This window comes from Eptatretus burgeri, chromosome 4, assembly GCF_056783735.1.
Source record: "Eptatretus burgeri isolate ZD-2024b chromosome 4, Ebu_testis_v1, whole genome shotgun sequence".
In the NCBI taxonomy this organism is placed as follows: Eukaryota; Metazoa; Chordata; class Myxini; order Myxiniformes; family Myxinidae; genus Eptatretus; species Eptatretus burgeri.
Window position 1 is genome coordinate 18,935,830 of NC_140964.1, and position 18,433 is coordinate 18,954,262.

General features: G+C 47.8%; 1 protein-coding gene across 1 annotated transcript; it reads left to right on the forward strand.

The window, feature by feature from the left end:
- The first annotated feature begins 6,639 nt into the window (after nt 1-6,639).
- LOC147027579 (uncharacterized) lies at nt 6,640-18,433 on the forward strand. The gene is made up of 3 exons (XM_085876521.1): nt 6,640-6,841; nt 10,244-10,620; nt 16,311-18,433. The coding sequence occupies exons 1-3, from the start codon at nt 6,640-6,642 to the stop codon at nt 18,012-18,014; spliced, it is 2,283 nt and encodes a 760-aa protein (XP_085732647.1). The 3' UTR covers nt 18,015-18,433.

Genomic DNA, 18,433 nt, shown 5'->3' on the forward strand with positions numbered 1-18,433 from the left:
AAAGAGAAACGGAAGGCATCAATATACTTACGAAATCTTTAGATTTCATAAGTAACAAATGAAATTGTTCATTGAGAAAGGAATTGCCGGAATAACTTTGTCATATCTCCATGATCTCTGAAAAAACAAAAACCTGGAAATCAAATTGGTTCTTATAAGTCGATAGTGCGACTGTTTTATGAGTAAAAGCACTTTGTTTGGTCATGATCATAACTTGGAAGTCAATCGGACTTGAAATGGCGTTTTTATCGCAATTTGAAAGTTTTGACCCGACCCCCCTGACATTCGACCCCCGACCGCGAAGAAGGGTGTTGGTGTGACACCCCAATGAGACATATGGTTGGATGCAGAATTGGAAGATGCACATTTTGGATTTGGTTTGAAGTCGATACGACCATTTTAGTGGATGTTATTGCGAAAATAAGAATTTTGGTTTTTCTGTAACCTTGACCTTGACCTTTGACCTCGATTCACCAAAAACGACAAGTGTCTCAGTTGGACCATGGCCGATGTCTGTACCCAGATTGGTCATGATCGCTGAAACGCTGTGGCTGCTGCAGGGTAAACAAACACACAAACAAACAGACAGACAGATACACAGAATGACACACACAACCGACCAACATAATTGCCGAAATCCGAAGGATTCCAGCAATTAATAACAAAATCGATTGACCAATGTACTTGAAAGATCTTCGATTTTGCACATAACAGACAGAGAGGGATGGGTAACATAACCTTCTTCCACCTTCGGTAGCAGAGGTAATCAGTGCCTCGCAGGGCAGGGCTCATACCAATTACGGGTAAAACCCTCCCAATATCACACCTCCAACATCACGACTACACCATCATCTACTACCTTATTACAGACGACAAGACTGGAGTTCCTGCGATGCACCAAAGAAGCTACAAAGGAAGTCGGCCAAGCATATTAACAAGAACATTAACCAACATTTAAAGGTAATGCATGAAGCAGGTGATTATATATTGATAGGTGAATGTAGATTGATGTTCAGAGAACATCTGTGATCCAAAACTTCGTTGCATCAAAAGAGAAGACACAAGATTTCAGATATTCCTTCCGAAAAAGACAATCATGTGAAGTCCAATATAATATCTAAATAATACAGTGCCTTGTTTGATGAAATCATGAGATTGAGATGTGAAGCCAAAATAAATTCCATGAGTACACACCATATGTGGAGCGATATAAAGGATCAGGGTGGGGGAGGCAGAAAATGTGTGGTTGTGGTTGGGTGGGTATGTTTATGGAACTTGGTGGAGGCAGTGAGAGGATGCAGGAAAACAAAAAGGAGGCTTCATCCTTGGAATGGAAGGAAACCCACACTCGACACTCGGGAAACGGCTCCAACTCTGAACTTTAGTTTCGCGTTACGCGATGAAGCTGAGTTTAGGATGGCCGACACGGACACGCGCACGCGCACACGATGGTTGTCCGCCGGTGTCGACGATGACTGTCAAAATGTTTCGGTGAATTGTTGGCCTCTGTGCTCACGTTCATGCGAGTGAAGCACTCTCCTTGATCTGCACACACTATGGCACATCCATGTTGCATCTGTTTCACCTGTTGCTATTTGCACTGGCTCCTTCCTCCGAACACGCTTCACCTTCAGGATATTTACATGATTGGTCTCAGCTGTCCTCACATCACTCTGCGCTGATCCTCTCCATTTTACTCCATCACGGGCAATATCCTCCCAAGACGTACGGTCGATGTTTACCACTTTCAGATGTTCTTTAATCACATCATTGAATGTACGCTTTGGACCAGCTTGATGTCGTTTGCCGTCTTTCATCTGTCCATAAAACATTTGCTTTGGCAGACGTGTGTCTGGCATATGAACAACACGTCCAATCCAGCGTTGTCTCTCTGCTAGACAACCTGACTCTCTCCAGCACTTCATAGGTATACATGCATGCAGCTGCCGTGAGATGCGAATGATTGCGTGCAAACACCGCTGATGGAAAGCCTCAAACTGCTTTATGTGGCGTCAGTATGTTGTCCAGGTATCAGAGCCAGAGAGCAGTGTGGTGAGGTCAACTGCCCGGTACACTTGGATTTTAGTGTAAAGATGGATGCCTCTAACTCTCCACATTCTGATACTCAGCAGACCAAAAGCTTTTGAGGCTTTGTTCACTACGTCTGAATCCAGGTTGGCATTGTCTTGGTAAACACTGCCAAGGTCGGTGAACTGACTGACTTAAGCAAAGTTCTGTGCCAGCAATCGTTATTCTTGGAATTGGTGGGGTTTGCTCAGGTGCTGCTTAAATCATGACTTCAGTTTTGCTAAAGCTAATAATAATCAACCAAATTTAGGAGCAGCAGCAGCAAATTTGTCACAGATGTTTTGTAGGTTCTCCACTGAATGTGCCAACAAGGCACAGTCACTTGCGAACAGGATTTCCAGAAGTATCTCTGAGCTGACCTTGGTAGGTGCGTTGAACCTTCGCAGATTAAACATCCGGCCACTGGTTCTGCACTGAACGCGGATTCCGTCGGTAACTTCCTTTGTGGCGTCAACTAAAACAGCTGCAAAGAGGATGCTGAACAGTGTGGGTGCAAGCACACTGCCTTGCTTCACACCATTTCCCACTGTGAATGGTTCGGAAGTGTCTCCATTATTACACACAATGGCTTGCATATCATCATGAAAGCTGTGGATAATTTCCACTAAGTGTGTTGGACACACACACAAAAATTTCAATATTCCAGTTCCAGAAAACTCATGGAAACACAAACCAAAGGCAACCACTGAAAACAAGGAAGGAGCACTACTCACGTACGACTTGATGATCCCATGGAGCATGAACACAAGAAACAAAGCACTGCGACCGGACAGAGTATTTAAGTACAAAGAAGAAGTGACAGCATTGCTAATTGAGGTTTCTGTACCCAGTGATTTTTGGCCTCAACAATGCAGAAGTCAAGAAAATGACCAAATTCCAAGATCTCAAAAACGAAGTGAAAAGATCTTGGAAGCTAAAGAACAACAAAATTGGACCAGTGATTGTTGGAGCAACACGAATGATGAAAAGATCATCCCTGGGAATATTACTACAAAGAAGCAACCATTGGAACCTGTCCGGGGCTCGGTGCCAATTCTCAGACCCTCGGAACAAAACAACTTTACAACTTGTTCCATGAATCATGATCCCTTCCTGAAACAGAGGTGGATACTTTGAGACGTGGGTTGATTCCATTCCACCTACTGAAACCAACATATGTAGATAATATCCAACAACACACACCACACACAGTTGAACAGCTGTGTTACGTCAATTTTGCAGTCCGAAACCCGAATAGACAATACGTAGAAGTTACTTTTGCAAATGAACCACTGTGCATCAAAAAAAGTCAGGCTAAATTGCAGGATAGGCAGTCTTTATTTGTCAAAATGCTGGTCATTGTGGGTCTCTTAAACAGCAGACAAGGTTCTCTCATACTATGTTCATTGGTAAATCAATGCCAGGTGCATTTGCACAGTTTGGTAATCTGCGTTAAACAAATCTGCAGCGAAGCAAGCAACACGTGATGCTGTGCGAGATAAGCCATATCTCGACTCCCGCAAAATCACACATGCACGCACGTGGGGGGGGGGGGTTGGGGGGGCCTATTCCCAAAGAAACACACTAGGTGCTTCTTCCCTATTTTCACATTTTATCACAATTTATGGCTCATTGAGATCAGTGTTTTTACCCCACGATATGATATTGTTTCGGATTTGGAAACCTTGTGCAAACAAACAGCCATTGTCCCAGTTGTTCAGTTATTTCGATAAGTATGTGTTTATCGTTAGAATCCCTCCTTCTGTCTAATGGGAATTTCGTGTGTGCGCTACGAGTTAGTTTTTAGTTAGGTTTTTACAACAACTACAACTACAACAACTGCAGCGACAACAACAACGCCACCGTCCCTCACTCGACCCAGTTGCCATTGCCCACGTGTTTTTGGCTGAGGGCGTGGGCGGAACCTCCGTCGCTTCGGATCAAGGCTCCACTCCAAGGAGAGGCATGGACCGTTTCCTCCAGCCAATGAGTGAAGGGCGAGCAGGACACGCACGCCCCAGCCAATCGGGAAGTGACCACGAGTCGTCCGACAACCCCTCGTCCAATCAGGAGGCGAGTGGGGAGTAGAAGAGATCCCTCCCACCTCAGAAGAGTAGAGTGGTTGTCAGGCCCAGGGTTCGGCAGAGAAGAGATTGTGGCGATTGCCGAGTGGTCTGTCGTCGTGGCTGAGTGGTTGTCGACAAGAGCTCTGCAGACGGTCGTGGTCGTGGTTGGAGCGGTCTGCGGTCCTTTGGAGGGCAAGTCTGGTGACCGAGCAGCCAGGGTCGTGGGTTCGAGTCCCACCGTGGTGGTTTGAGTCGGTGTGATCGCACGATGCGGGACAGGTACCCACGCCCGTCTCGACTGAACTCAACCCATGGGGTCCATTTATTTTATGTGTGTGTGTGTGTGTGTGTGTGTGTGTGTGTGTGTGTGTGTGTGTGTGTGTGTGTGTGTGTGTGTGTGTGTGTGTGTGTGTGCATGTCCATGGGTCCCGTCTTTAAGTCGGATTGTTAAGTGCTTTTGCTCATTGTACATTGCTTGCCTTATATTTGTGATAACTCTGCTCTGTGTCCCCGCTCCCCGATTATTGTTATAAATAAACCCTTGTTAAATGTACCAGCTCGTTTTCTGTGCTTTCTTTGATTGACCCAGCATGGTTCAGAATTGAGAATTAGGGAGGCCGTTCGTGCCGTAAACTGTTCATTTGGTCCGGCGCGGCTTTGGTAATTCCGCTCGGTTATGCCGGATCCGAGTCGGTGATAGCGACTCGATTCGGACAAAGTCGGTCGAGGTCGTGATTTTCCCCAGTAGTTGGACAACGTGGGTACTTAGGTATATTGAAATTAGGCAATTAGCCCTACCCCACGCCGTCAAAATATTGGCGACCACGGTCCGCTAAGGGACCCGTGACCTTTCGGAGTTGTCCGAGAGTCACGACCTAAACTCCGGGTGTTCGGTGGGAGACGACTCCACTGCTCCACCTTGTGGACGTTTATCACACCGACCCCTGGCCCACAATAAATTGGTTGTCAGGAGTGGCGTACGAACCCCTCGACCTCCATAGAAAATTAGCAGGACACCAATAACAAAAAATTGGTGATCAGGAGTGTGATTCGGCCCCTCCGCCTCCGTAGAGAAATTCACGGGATTCGGATCAGGGGTGTACGGAGCAACCCCCCCCCCCCGTTCCCTCCAAATTATGAGCATTTTAAATTGTTCTCAAGACGCACCATGGCGGGCCAAGATGAGCTAGAGCAGGAACCGATGGCCCAGGACGAAACCCCCCATGCAACAACTTTCCCTGCAGCCAAACCCAGAAGGGGTATTGGGAATGGCAAGGGCGGCGTATGACACCCCCCCCCCCTCCGTCAAATTTCACCTCCGATCCCTGCCGGTTCCGCACACCATCGAGGTGAATCAGCTTCGTCAGGGTCGTTTGACATGGGCCGGTTCCTGGAGGTGATGAGAGGTATGATGGACGAGAATGCGCAAGCACTGAAAGGGGATTTGCAAAAGCAAATGAACGCAAATGCACAAAGGATGGACCGGAATATGAAAGGAATGGAAGACAAAATGGATGAGATGAGGGGTGATATGCGAACACAGAGAGTGGAAATGCAGAGCATGGGGTTGAGCCTGCAGCAAGAATGAAGGAGGTGGAAGGCATAATGGCGGCACCACGTGGCGGAGCGACCAAACCGAGGAGTGCAAAATGTGTTCCGCCCGCAATGGAGACTGGTGAGGTCGGGATGATGAGCGACGCCACCACAATAATTGGGGAGATGTGTAAAACAAGACACGAGGGGATGACGGAAAAATTGAAAGAGACAACGGAAATGAAAATAGAAACATGGGAATTAGAAGTAGAGAAGAAACTACATGAAATTATAGAGAGACACACACACACACACACACACACACACACACACACACACACACACACACACACACACACACACACACACAAGTAGAGATAATAAGGGACAATGGGGTCGAGTTGGTGGAATGTGTTGGGACCCGGTGCGAGCATCAGGATAGCCTCCCTCAGGAACAGAGGGAGATGGTCGGCTCCCTCGAAGCAGATCGCGACCAGGTAAGTCCGGTCGAGCCATGCGAGGTGGACCGGGTGTTTGATGCGAATGAGTGCACGCAGAGCTTGGGGGGTGGGTATGGAAACCCCGGGATTTCTTGTAGTAACATGAATCCCCGATGTGATTGTCCCGGAGTGTGTGTTGAAATGTATGCCAGAAGGTAAGTATGGTGTGAGTAACAAAGCGTGTGCATGGAAATGGACGACAGACCGATCCAGTCGGGAGACATGAATGGCGAGCCTGGAAGGCCGCACAAAGTCGTTTGGGTGACCGCGCCAGCTCCGCCGGACACTGCGTGCGAGATCCGTTCCGTGTTTTGTGAACGGCCCAAGCACGCACGTTTGCACGATTGGAAACCGGCGCCGGAACGTCTCGTGCGTGGTACAAAACCAGCACGTGCACGGTTAAAAGGAAGGTTGGATGAATTTGGAACACGCGGGTTCCCATGTGGGCGCGTGTGTGGGGCATCAGGTGCTGCATGCCACGTGTTCTGTCCGCGGAACGCGCGGAGCGGGTCCACGGGACGATACGCTCGGGCTGGCCTGCACAGGAAACCGCGCAGGTTCAGTGTGCGAGTGATGTCACCCGGGGACCTCGCGGTGTGAGAGGCATTCGCGAGATGCGCGGTGCGGGTTCCCAGGATGATGCGCTCGTACTGGCCTGCATGGGAAACCACGCAGGTTCGGTGCACGGGTGACGTCACTGGGGACCTCGCGGCACGAGTTACGTGCGAGCGGCACGCGTTGGCTCGCACGGCGGACCCTGCGAAGGCAAGCGCTTGTTGCGATGGGCAGGGCGACGACAAGGCCCCAGGTATTGTCAGACAAGGGACGAACGAGCGAGTCGCAGACTGGCGCCCTGGCGGTGCAAGAAAAAAAAAAAAAGGCCTCGCTCCAAGTACACGGCCCCGGCCAGGATGTGGTAAATATCCTGCACGGGCATAGGAGCACAAGTTAGTGGGAAGGGTTTAGCGTAGATAGACCGGCCTCATGGGGCCCGTGGAACAAGTTAATGGGAATTTAGTTTAGATTTCGAAATGGATTTGGGAGACACGGACCAACATGGAATGTGTAGTGGGGGCGTAGATTAGCGACGTAAAGTTAAAAGGAACATGCATTAGTGCAAGGGATGACGGGGAGCACGAGTTAGTTAAGGGAATTTAGTTAGCAGAATGGCAGTGTTGAGTGATTGGAGTGAATAAAAAAAAATGTGTACAATGAATGAGTATGGGTCAGCGGCGCGGGAAGTGACAAAAAGACGACGTTAAATGACGCACACTGTTAAACGACGCAAAAAGACGACGCACACTGGACAAGTTATCAACTCGGAGTGTGTGAGTGGAGTAAATGTGGAATGCATGGTGCGAATGAATGATTGGGGGGAAGAGTGAATCCCCCCAAGGGACCCCGGGTCATTGTAATGTTAGTTAGGCCTGGGTCACATTTGCCTCGGCGGCCGTGGGGTCTCCAAAATCTACAGCCACTCGCAATTATACGGCGGCCGCAGTATTTCCACGGTCACACAATGTAGCAGTCACAGATGTTTTTATTTTTTGGGGAGCCGCACGGCGTATTTATAAATTGTGGAGACCGAAAACGTGGGGTTGCTGTACGGTCTTTGATTTGATGTCGCACGATGACCTTAGCGCATTCCTGCGGCGGCCATAGAATTTTCAAGGCAGACGCAAGGGAGCCTCAAGGTGCCCGCAAGGCGACCGCAGGGGGGCCCAAAGGCGAACGTGCGGCCAGACGGATGGTAACGAATGGGTTAATCTTTTTTTTTTACCAGTTTTTTTTTTTTCGGCTTGTCGAATTGCTACAGCGAACGTAGAAATGAAAAAAGTTATAACTCCGCGTTATAATTCCACGGCGACCTTACGGCCTGTAAAATATAGCCCAACGGCGTAGGGCCACCCTGAGGCCACCGCAGAAACTCTGTGGCCACCACACGTTTCTGTCAATTGAGAGGGCGTACGGCCGCCGTATCTTCGCCGTAGAGCAAATGTGACTTAGGCCTTAGTGGGTTTAGTCAAATTCACCAAAAGGAGGTCATTTTGTTGTTGGTGTTGAGAGAAGGCATGATACCTTTTTGAAGGGTGCAGGAGTCCATTGACCGGCTGGGAGTGTAGCTGTGGAAAGGTGAGTATGGAGTTGCGGGCACCCCGAGCACAAGAGTAGTCGGCCAGAGTAGGCCATGGGTCCAAGGGACTGGGATGGTGCACTGGGCACGGGTGGCCCGTCGGAAACGGGACCAGGATTACCAAAATGCCACATGGGCTTGCAAGGGGGGCAATGCCAGGAAGGGCACTCCCCCCCCCCCCCCACACGTTCATAGGGAGCAGGTAGGCTCGGAGACAGCCTCAGGACCCGAGGGTGCCATAGTATGAGTTTGGCAGACGGAAGTCCCTGCCAGTTGAGCCACACTGCCCAGCCACGAGATTGTGCAAGGGCACGAGAGAATATTTGCGGGCAGGGCCCAAATTTATAATGAACACCAACACAGGCGACGGGAATCGTGGTTATTAGAACCAATATTTTAAAGTGACAGGCGTGTTGAAAAGTCCCGGGGATAGTTTAAAGTGTAATGAATGCTGGGGTCGTTAGAAAAAAAAGGTACCCCTTCACACCATCCATCCCTTCACTCTCTGTCGGCCGCTGGACTCACCTTGGGAAAGATTGCTGAATTATGAGGAGGTTGTTCTGAGGCTTTGTTGGGCCTCGAGGCAGGAGACTAGTCTCTTAGTCCCCTCAGAAAGGATTTTAGGGGTTGGGAGTAGGCTCGGTTGACAGAAAGTTAGCTGGACAAAGACAGTAGGAGTGTTAGGGACAATAAATTATTAAAATAAATAAATAAATAAATAAAAAAGTACATTTTTAAAATCTAAATTTAAGAGGGGTCTAAATTTTGTTTTCTTGTTGCAAACTAAGGAAGTTAGGATGGACAAAGACAGGCAAAGGCGATAGGTTTGGGGGAGACAGTAGGGAAGGTCCGAGCCCGTTTTGGGAGTGGCCGGCACCACCGCACTCCCTCCACAGAACCTCACGGACCAGACCAGAGGCCGGCCAGCTTCATATGCCAGCCTATTTGTGCTACATCTCCTGGTCCACGTTTGCCATGCCTTGTTGCCTGCCTTTGCCTTGACCCCATGCCTGCTTGCCCTTGTTTCATTGGCCCCATGTCATCAACTCACCATGTGTGCCAGGACCATCTTCCAGTGTTTTGCAAGGACTGCCCTGCCGGCAGCCACTCCAAGGACTGCGTTTGCGCAGCCCGTGCACCCATTTGTTTGTGTTCATTCCTGCACCAATGACTTTGCCTTCCTTACACAGATCACAGGTCCTGGGCCATGATTATATATAGTGCAGGCATTTTAGCAGAAATATTTGGTCAACCTCACACAAATTGCAACAAAAGCAAACTCAACAGATTTTGGTTCCTGAATATGTCGTCAGTGACAGAAAAAAAGTCCTAAGGAATCCTCCGGGGGGAAAGTCCTGAAATCATGGAAATCCAATATGGCCGCCAACTGGCTTCGGCGAAAATGTGAAAATTGTAAAGATTGATATTTTAACAATGAAATACATGTTTTTCTGATTTCTAATTGTTTCTAGTTATGGTCAGTATATTGATATACAAGAATAATTATTAAAAAAGTGGAATATATTGAGGCTAAAATAAAAAATTATAGCTTTTTTGTCCAAAAATGTCAATATTTTTTCCCAAAAAAATATTTGGACTTGAGAAAGTTTGTTCATATAAGAACATATGTATCCCCAGGCATACATACTATATATTTCCAGATACAGGGACATTATACTATCCTCTGGTGAAAGAATTAACACACAATATTAATTTTTATTGAATTTATTTCCATTTGCCTTCCCCTACCCCCTTAATTTGAAATATGTGCACTTTGTGCGTATTCGGTCCAAACAAAGGATAAACACCTGGTTATAGCTAATACATTAATAGGATTAAGACAAATTCTGATTTTAAATACCATAGCTATGTTTATTTGTTAATATAACATAGTCAGTTCAAACTTTAAAACAATTACACTAATTCTGAATTTTTATTTTCAGGCATGGAGGGACCTGAACGGTGTGCCATCTGCAAACAGGATAGAGGAGGCCCATCAGCTTCAACTCCAACAGAAAAAGGGTGTTCAGCCATCAACCAGGCCAGCAGCGCAAGGAAAGACAGCATTCACACTGTACCTGGGGAAAGGGTGTACAAAGACTTCCAGCGTATATACTGCAACCCACATCAGATAGCCAAGGATACCAGGAAAGAAGAGTCAAAGGCCAGTACAAGCAGTGATAGACATGTACTTCGGTCATCTGAGGAGGGGTTTTCTTTCAACACTGATTGCCTTTTCTGTGGTAGACCAGCCAAGTTTGGGAGGAAGCGGAAGACGCAGGATGTGCTTCAAGTAAAGACGGGTTTTGAGCGGCAAGAGGTCTCCTTCGGGGCTCCCTGCTGACATTCTCAAAGTTAAGTTCCGGTTGTTATTTGTCCCGTTTTAACTGTTTAATTTTCTCACCTACATGTTAATGTGTGTTCCTAGTTCGGTTTTGTTTCAAAAATCGTGCTATTTTGTGAGTATTTATGTCGACGTTCTCACCTGGTGTTTGAGGCCTAGTCCTAGGCTTGAGGCCTACCGGTTCCACTTGGTGTTCGATCGTTTTTTTTTTTTGTTTGTTTGTTTTTTCTCCCCATTACCTTTTTTTTTTTTTTTTTTTTTTTTTTTTTTTTTTTTGTATACCTTGGTCGAGGTTCGTATGAGATCTAACACACAACTCACAGCAAGGAGGCATGAGACAAGAGGGGCGGGAGTGGAAGGTACAAAACATTGGGGAACAGACACAGGTGAACTGTGGAAGGGAGAGGGATGGGATGGGACGGGGAACATGGCGAGGGGAAGATGGACATTAAAGGGACTTTCAGGAAGGAAAGCAGGAGAATTGAAGGAAGTGGGCTTGGGTGGATTATCGGGGTAGAAAAGATCGAGGATTTGGATGGGGGAAGATAAGAGGTGGTGGTGAACAGCTGTTTTGAAAGCCTGGAGGGAAGAATGGGAAAGAATAGAGTGAGGAAGTTTATTCCAAAGGCGGGAAAAAAGAGGAATGAAAGAGTGAAGATGAGCAGTGATTCGTGATTTTGGTAGTTTTACCAGAAAGGGGTTGTTGGCGGACCTTGAGCGCCCTGTGGAAATGTGGTTGGGACAAATCACAGAGAGAGCAGGGGGGCAAGGCTGGAGAGGAGTCGGTAGAAGACAGAAAGACCACCGACCAACCTGCGGTGATTGAGTGAGAGGCCCAAAGACTCAGCTTCATTGCGGGAGATGCCAATGATCTTAAAAGCCCTGGTTTCGACAGCGTGAAGTCGAGAAAGGTGGGAGGCAGGAGCACCAGCCCAGAGGGGAGAGCAGTACTCCATCAGGCTACGGACAAAAGCTTTGTAAGTGGTCAGGAGCTCAAGAGGGCCGAGGAAGGACTTTGCACGACGGAGGATTCCCAGTCGGCGACTGGCTTTTGAGGCAAGGTTGGAAATGTGACTTTCCCAGGAAAGGTCATGGCAGATAGTGAGACCCAGAAGCTTGAAAGAAAAGACTTCTTCCAGAGGATTGTTGAGAAAGTGGATGGGGGGTTTTGTAAACGGTCCTTTCGAAGAGACATAGTGAGAGTGTGAGATTTGTCTGGATTGAAAGACATGTTCCACGTGTTGGACCAGTTTGTGATTTTATCCAGATCTGCAGTGAGCGAAGAAGCTGCTGCTTGCCGGTCTGAGGGATGACAGATGGTACGGCAGAGGGTGGAGTCATCGGCAAAGAGAAATAGAGGATTTTCCAGAGAGTCCGAGAGATCATTGATGAAAACCAGAAAAAGAACAGGGCCCAGAACGCTACCTTGAGGAACTCCAGCCTGCACAGGAAGAGGGGATGAAAGAACTCCATTTAGGGCCACACGTTGACTGCGACAGGAGAGGAAGTCTGCGAGCCATGAGTGGAGATGGCCTTGAGGTCTTGAGGTCTGAGGTTCAATTTCTATCCTCCCCATTACCTTCAATTTTCATCCTCCCCACTTTCCAAATATCCCCCATTCTCCCAACTAATCTCTTTCTTATCTCAAAAAAAAAAAAAAAAAAAAAAAAAAAAAACCCAACAACAACAACAACAACCTTCTCCCGATTCTGCTACTTCTTCCTCTTAACTTCCTCCTCGTCTTCCTCGATTTCTTTTTTTTTTTTTTTACACTTCCATGACCTAATCTGTTGAACTCTCTCATACATTAATATTAACAACAAAAACGATCTTATAATGCTTCATCTTCCTCTCTCACACATGTGGTACTCTTTACTGTTTCACAATGCACTACTCTTCTGCTATTTTAACAGACTGCTCTCATTTCGACCTCTCCTTCATTCCTTGCCTAAAAAATCCAACTATTACAGCGCTTCTTCTCTCCATGCTCTGAATTACGCCTTCATTGCATCCATCAAGAATTGTGTTAAATCGTATATCTGACCTAAAACTTTTAAAAACCACAGTTTGCCATGGATGCTTTCGCTTTCCATCAACCATTCTTTTTTCCAACTTCAGTGCCAACTCACCCCCTCACCCCTCACTCTCACTCTCAAAGCAACCATCCCACTCTTCTCCCTCCAAGCCTCCCTCTCACCTCTTTCAAAAATTCCCCCCCTCACCTTTCTCCCACCTTTCATCCCCCTCACTCTTCCTTCTCTAAGTTGCCCCCCTCTCATCCACCAACCTGCCTCCCTCCACTGCCCTCTCACCTCCATCTCTTCACTCCACCTCCTCAAATCCTCAACTGCCATCTTCCTTGTCTCTCTTGTCCCCCTCTCTCACAGCACCACAGAGCCTTTTCTCCTCCTCATTCGGCCCCCTCCCCTCGCTATTCTGCAATACCCCACACTCCTTCAGCAACCCTCCTTACCTCCCCCCTCGTCCCTCGTCCGACCCTCCCCGCCCCCTCCACCTCCTGCACCAAAAGCCTCCTCCCCTACCTCTTCATTAAAAGTGTGGACCTCAAATATCCGGGGCCTTCGCTCAAACCTTTCAGATCTTTCCATGCAGGTTGCCACTGACAAACCAGACATTATCTGCCTAACAGAAACTTTCCTCTCCCAAGACGTGCCTGACTCCCAAGTATCTCTCCCTGGTTACTCCCTCTTACGGTATGACAGACCTGAGCCTCGTCCTGGTGGAGGTGTTGCTCTCTTCATCAAAGACTCTATTCCTCACTCTCCCTGCACTGCTCTCACTCCCCCACCCCCAGGAATACCTCTGGCTTCGGCTTCCCCTCCACTCCCACCTCATGTTTATATGTGTACTGTACCGTCCACCGAACAGTGATGACTCCATCTACACCTCACTCTCCGAAAACATGGACCATCTTCTATCTTCTCATCCAAACTCTCTCTTCCTCTTATGTGGCGACTTCAATTGTCATCACGCCAGTTGGCTAGGTGTGGGTACCTCTCTCACCTGCCATGGGACATCAGCAAAAGCTTTCTGTGACTCATTGGGACTGACTCAATCGGTCAACTTCCCGACCCGGATCTCAACCAATGGTACTCCATCTCTTCTGGATCTGATTTTGACAAATTTCCCTGACAATATCTGCTGCTCTTCCTTCGCTCCAATTGGTTCTTCTGACCACGTCCTTATTAAAGTGGACATCTCTCTGGCTGTTATCAGAGAACCACCTCACCGCCGTCGAGTCTGGCATTTCACTCAAGCCGACTGGCAGGGTCTCCGAGCAGCCATCAAACTTACAGACTGGTCTCCTATCACTACTTTCTCAAACATCAACTCATCCTGGGAATTCTTTCAAAGAAACTTGCTCTCCCTCATGCACAGATTTATCCCCTCTCGTGTTCAGTTGTCTTACCCTTCCTCCCGCCCTTGGTTTACTGAAGCTTGTGGCGAGGCAGTTGTCCTGAAACAACATGCCTTTGCCTCATGGAAAGCAAACCCAACTGAGGGCAATCTCAGTTCTTTCCACAAAGCTCGGAACAAGTGTGTATCTACCCTCAGGAGAGCCAGAAAACAACATCTTTCTCATCTCAAGTCTGAACTCTCAAACCTCTCTCCCTCCTCAAAATCCTGGTGGCGTTTAATCAAATCTGTTTCTGGTGTATGTTCCCCCTCCATCCCCTCCCTTACCTCAAATGGCCGCACTGCTGATTCCACACGTGATAAAGCTGAATGTCTAAACTCGGTGTTTGCAGCTAAATCTTGTGTCCCAAACCCATCACTATCTCTACCCACTTTACCCAGTCGCACCCAACTGTCCCTGGACTCTGTATCCTTTTCTCCTGACAAGGTGGAGAGCTTGCTTTCAAACCTCGAGTCAGATTCTGCAACCGGTCCAGACGGCATCAGCCCACGTGTCCTCAAAGCCTGCTCTTCTGCTCTTGCTCACCCTCTCTCTGTTCTATTCACCCTCTCATTTTCCCAAGGTCATCTGCCATCTGCTTGGAAATCTGCTAACATCACTGCCCTGCATAAAAAAGGTGCAAAAACAGATCCCTGTAACTATAGACCAATCAGCCTTCTCCCAATCATCAGCAAGGTTATGGAATCCATCATCGCTTCAGACATGAAATCCTTCCTCTTCTCCAATGGCTTGATTTCCAATCATCAATTTGGTTTTCAGACCAGGTCACTCTACCCTAGATATGCTGCTACTGCTCTCCCATCAATGGATGGAGGTCCTCAATGCCAGACAGGAAATCCGAGCCGTATCCCTGGACATATCACGTGCTTTTGACACAGTCTGGCACCCTGCCCTACTCACCAAACTCTCTGCCCATGGTATTCAAGGCCATCTCCACTCATGGCTCGCAGACTTCCTCTCCTGTCGCAGTCAACGTGTGGCCCTAAATGGAGTTCTTTCATCCCCTCTTCCTGTGCAGGCTGGAGTTCCTCAAGGTAGCGTTCTGGGCCCTGTTCTTTTTCTGGTTTTCATCAATGATCTCTCGGACTCTCTGGAAAATCCTCTATTTCTCTTTGCCGATGACTCAACCCTCTGCCGTACCATCTGTCATCCCTCAGACCGGCAAGCAGCAGCTTCTTCGCTCACTGCAGATCTGGATAAAATCACAAACTGGTCCAACACGTGGAACATGTCTTTCAATCCAGACAAATCTCACACTCTCACTATGTCTCTTCGAAAGGACCGTTTACAAAACCCCCCCATCCACTTTCTCAACAATCCTCTGGAAGAAGTCTTTTCTTTCAAGCTTCTGGGTCTCACGATCTGCCATGACCTTTCCTGGGAAAGTCACATTTCCAACCTTGCCTCAAAAGCCAGTCGCCGACTGGGAATCCTCCGTCGTGCAAAGTCCTTCCTCGGCCCTCTTGAGCTCCTGACCACTTACAAAGCTTTGTCCGTAGCCTGATGGAGTACTGCTCTCCCCTCTGGGCTGGTGCTCCTGCCTCCCACCTTTCTCGACTTCACGCTGTCGAAACCAGGGCTTTTAAGATCATTGGCATCTCCCGCAATGAAGCTGAGTCTTTGGGCCTCTCACTCAATCACCGCAGGTTGGTCGGTGGTCTTTCTGTCTTCTACCGACTCCTCTCCAGCCTTGCCCCCCCTGCTCTCTCTGCGATTTGTCCCAACCACATTTCCACAGGGCGCTCAAGGTCCGCCAACAACCCCTTCTGGTAAAACTACCAAAATCACGAATCACTGCTCATCTTCACTCTTTCATTCCTCTTTTTTCCCACCTTTGGAATAAACTTCCTCACTCTATTCTTTCCCATTCTTCCCTTCAGGCTTTCAAAACAGCTGTTCACCACCACCTCTTATCTTCCCCCATCCAAATCCTCGATCTTTTCTACCCCGATAATCCACCCAAGCCCACTTCCTTCAATTCTCCTGCTTTCCTTCCTGAAAGTCCCTTTAATGTCCATCTTCCCCTCGCCATGTTCCCCGTCCCATCCCCATCCCTCTCCCTTCCACAGTTCACCTGTGTCTGTTCCCCAATGTTTTGTCCCTTCCACTCCCGCCCCTCTTGTCTCATGCCTCCTTGCTGTGAGTTGTGTGTTAGCTCTCATACGAGCCTCGACCAAGGTATACAAAAAAAAAAAAAAAAAAAAAAAAAAAAAAAATTGAATTGAAGGACACGCTCCTGGCAATATGCCGCGAACGAGCCGATGTTTGGTCAGATGCTGTGAAGGCACGGATTCTTCATGTGCATGACTTGCACACAGCAGATGCAGTTTACCACCAGACATGCAGTGTTAACTTTCGCACAAATAAACAGATACCAATAGCTCAGATGACGGACACCGAAGAATCCAAGAGGACAAAGCTTGGATGGCCTCGAGGCGATGAGAAGACAGCAGCATTCTTGCAAGTGGCAAGATATGTTGAGGAAAATGATGATGAGCAGATCACCATCAATGATCTCATTGACCTCATGACACAGAAACTGGCGGGCACTAACCACGAAGCATACAGCTACACCCACATGAAGGCGAGGCTGTGGGAACACTTTGGTGACAGGATAATCCAAACTGCGATCAACGGCAAGCTGAACGTGGTCACCTTCAGGACAACAGCCAGGGCAGTGCTTCAGGAATATTACAACAACCAGCAGCAGGAAAAAGACACTACTGAAGAGAAAATCAAGCTTGTACAGGCCACTGCCAAACTCATCAAAGAAGACATTAAAACCATTGAAACATCCCATGAAGTCTACCCATGTGGTGATGACCTGCAATCGCAAGAGGCTGGCATTAAATACTTACCAGATACTCTGCTGGAAAGACTGTTTGTGAGAAAGAAAGATGGTGTTAAAGTGGCTTCAATTGGGCAAGCCATAGTGCAGGCAACTAGACCCAGAGTCTTACTGGCACCTCTGCAGGTTGGGTTGGGTGTGCAGCTATATCACCACTTTGCATCACGATTTCTCATTGACTCCCTTCATCATTACGGGTTCTGCTGTTCATTTGAAGAGGTGCATCAGTTTGAACGAACTGCTACTCAGTCACATGGAACAGACATCCCTAACCTGACAACAGAGTTCATGCAGTATGCAGCTGAAAATGTGGACCATAACATTCGCACACTGGATGGCCATGGCACATTCCATGGCATGGGGATGATTGCCACCGTCACCCCTGGAACCAAATCAGGCTGGCCAATACCCAGGGCTAAGGTGACGTCTCGTGATGTCACAATGGTTGGAAGGGTGCAGATACGGTACCACAAGGAACAAAGTCACGGGATGACAGCAGTGACGTACCAGAAACTTGTCAACCTAAAAGCTCAGAACTGCTCTGAAAATCTTGATGTTCTGTGGAAGACATCCATCTTGTTTGGGTCCCCCAGACCTGCATGGTCAGGAATGATGCAATTCATACACAAGGGTGACCACCCTGACACGGCGGCTATCATGTTTCTGCCCATGATAGACATTAACTCGAGTGACAGCGCATGCATATACTCGACCCTGATGTTTGTCAGTGAACATGCACGACGCCACGGTGTCACTCCAATAATCAGCTTTGATCAGCCCCTCTGGTGGAAGGCCCTCATGATCATCAACTCGGAGCCGATGGGAAGTGATCTGAAAGGGATTGTCCTATGCTTGGGCGGCTTCCACGCAGAGATGAGTTTCCTCGGATGTATTGGACACCTGATGGTGTCATCCGGGCTTCAAGAACTGCTGGAGTTGATATATGCCCCCAATACAGTGATTGATATGTTTCGTGGCAAGGCCATTGCCTGCGCAGTTCGCGCACACCTAATTATTCATGCAGCCCTCAATACCTTGGCTGTTGACAAATGTGCTCAATGCGCCTCTACCATGCCTACCTGAAACATCAGACGGCAATGGGAATGAAGATCCGGACTTAGCCGAAGCACCTGCAAGGCCGCTGCATGACCAGCATACAGATCGAAGCAATAATCCAGACTTCAACGAAGCTTGTACCCTCAATGAGAAGCTGAGGGCTGGGACACTGTCTGTGGAAGAAGTATGCAAGTCATGTTTTCTCAACATGTACAGTAAGTTTATAATGGATGTAGTTTCTGAGTTTAATGCGAATTTTCATTTTCATTTCGAAACCTTCGTCAGGCAGATGTGATTGCCCGAGTGGAATTGTGAATTTTGTCATGTTTCAATGACTTATATAATTATATTGTATTGCCATAGACTTTATTTTATCTTGTGTCTTCAACGTTTCTTTTTTTTTTTGTCCAGGAGCCAAAATCAGTATCAGGTAAATATATTTTTTT

What these genes read in the sequence shown, in the direction of transcription:
- LOC147027579 (XM_085876521.1), top strand. Translation starts at nt 6,640, where the DNA reads ATGCCACGTGTTCTGTCCGCGGAACGCGCGGAGCGGGTCCACGGGACG. An exon ending in CTGCATGGGAAACCACGCAG is followed by an intron (nt 6,842 to 10,243) that starts GTTCGGTGCACG and finishes TTTTATTTTCAG; the next exon opens with GCATGGAGGGACCTGAACGG. An exon ending in CGGGTTTTGAGCGGCAAGAG is followed by an intron (nt 10,621 to 16,310) that starts GTCTCCTTCGGG and finishes ATTGAATTGAAG; the next exon opens with GACACGCTCCTGGCAATATG.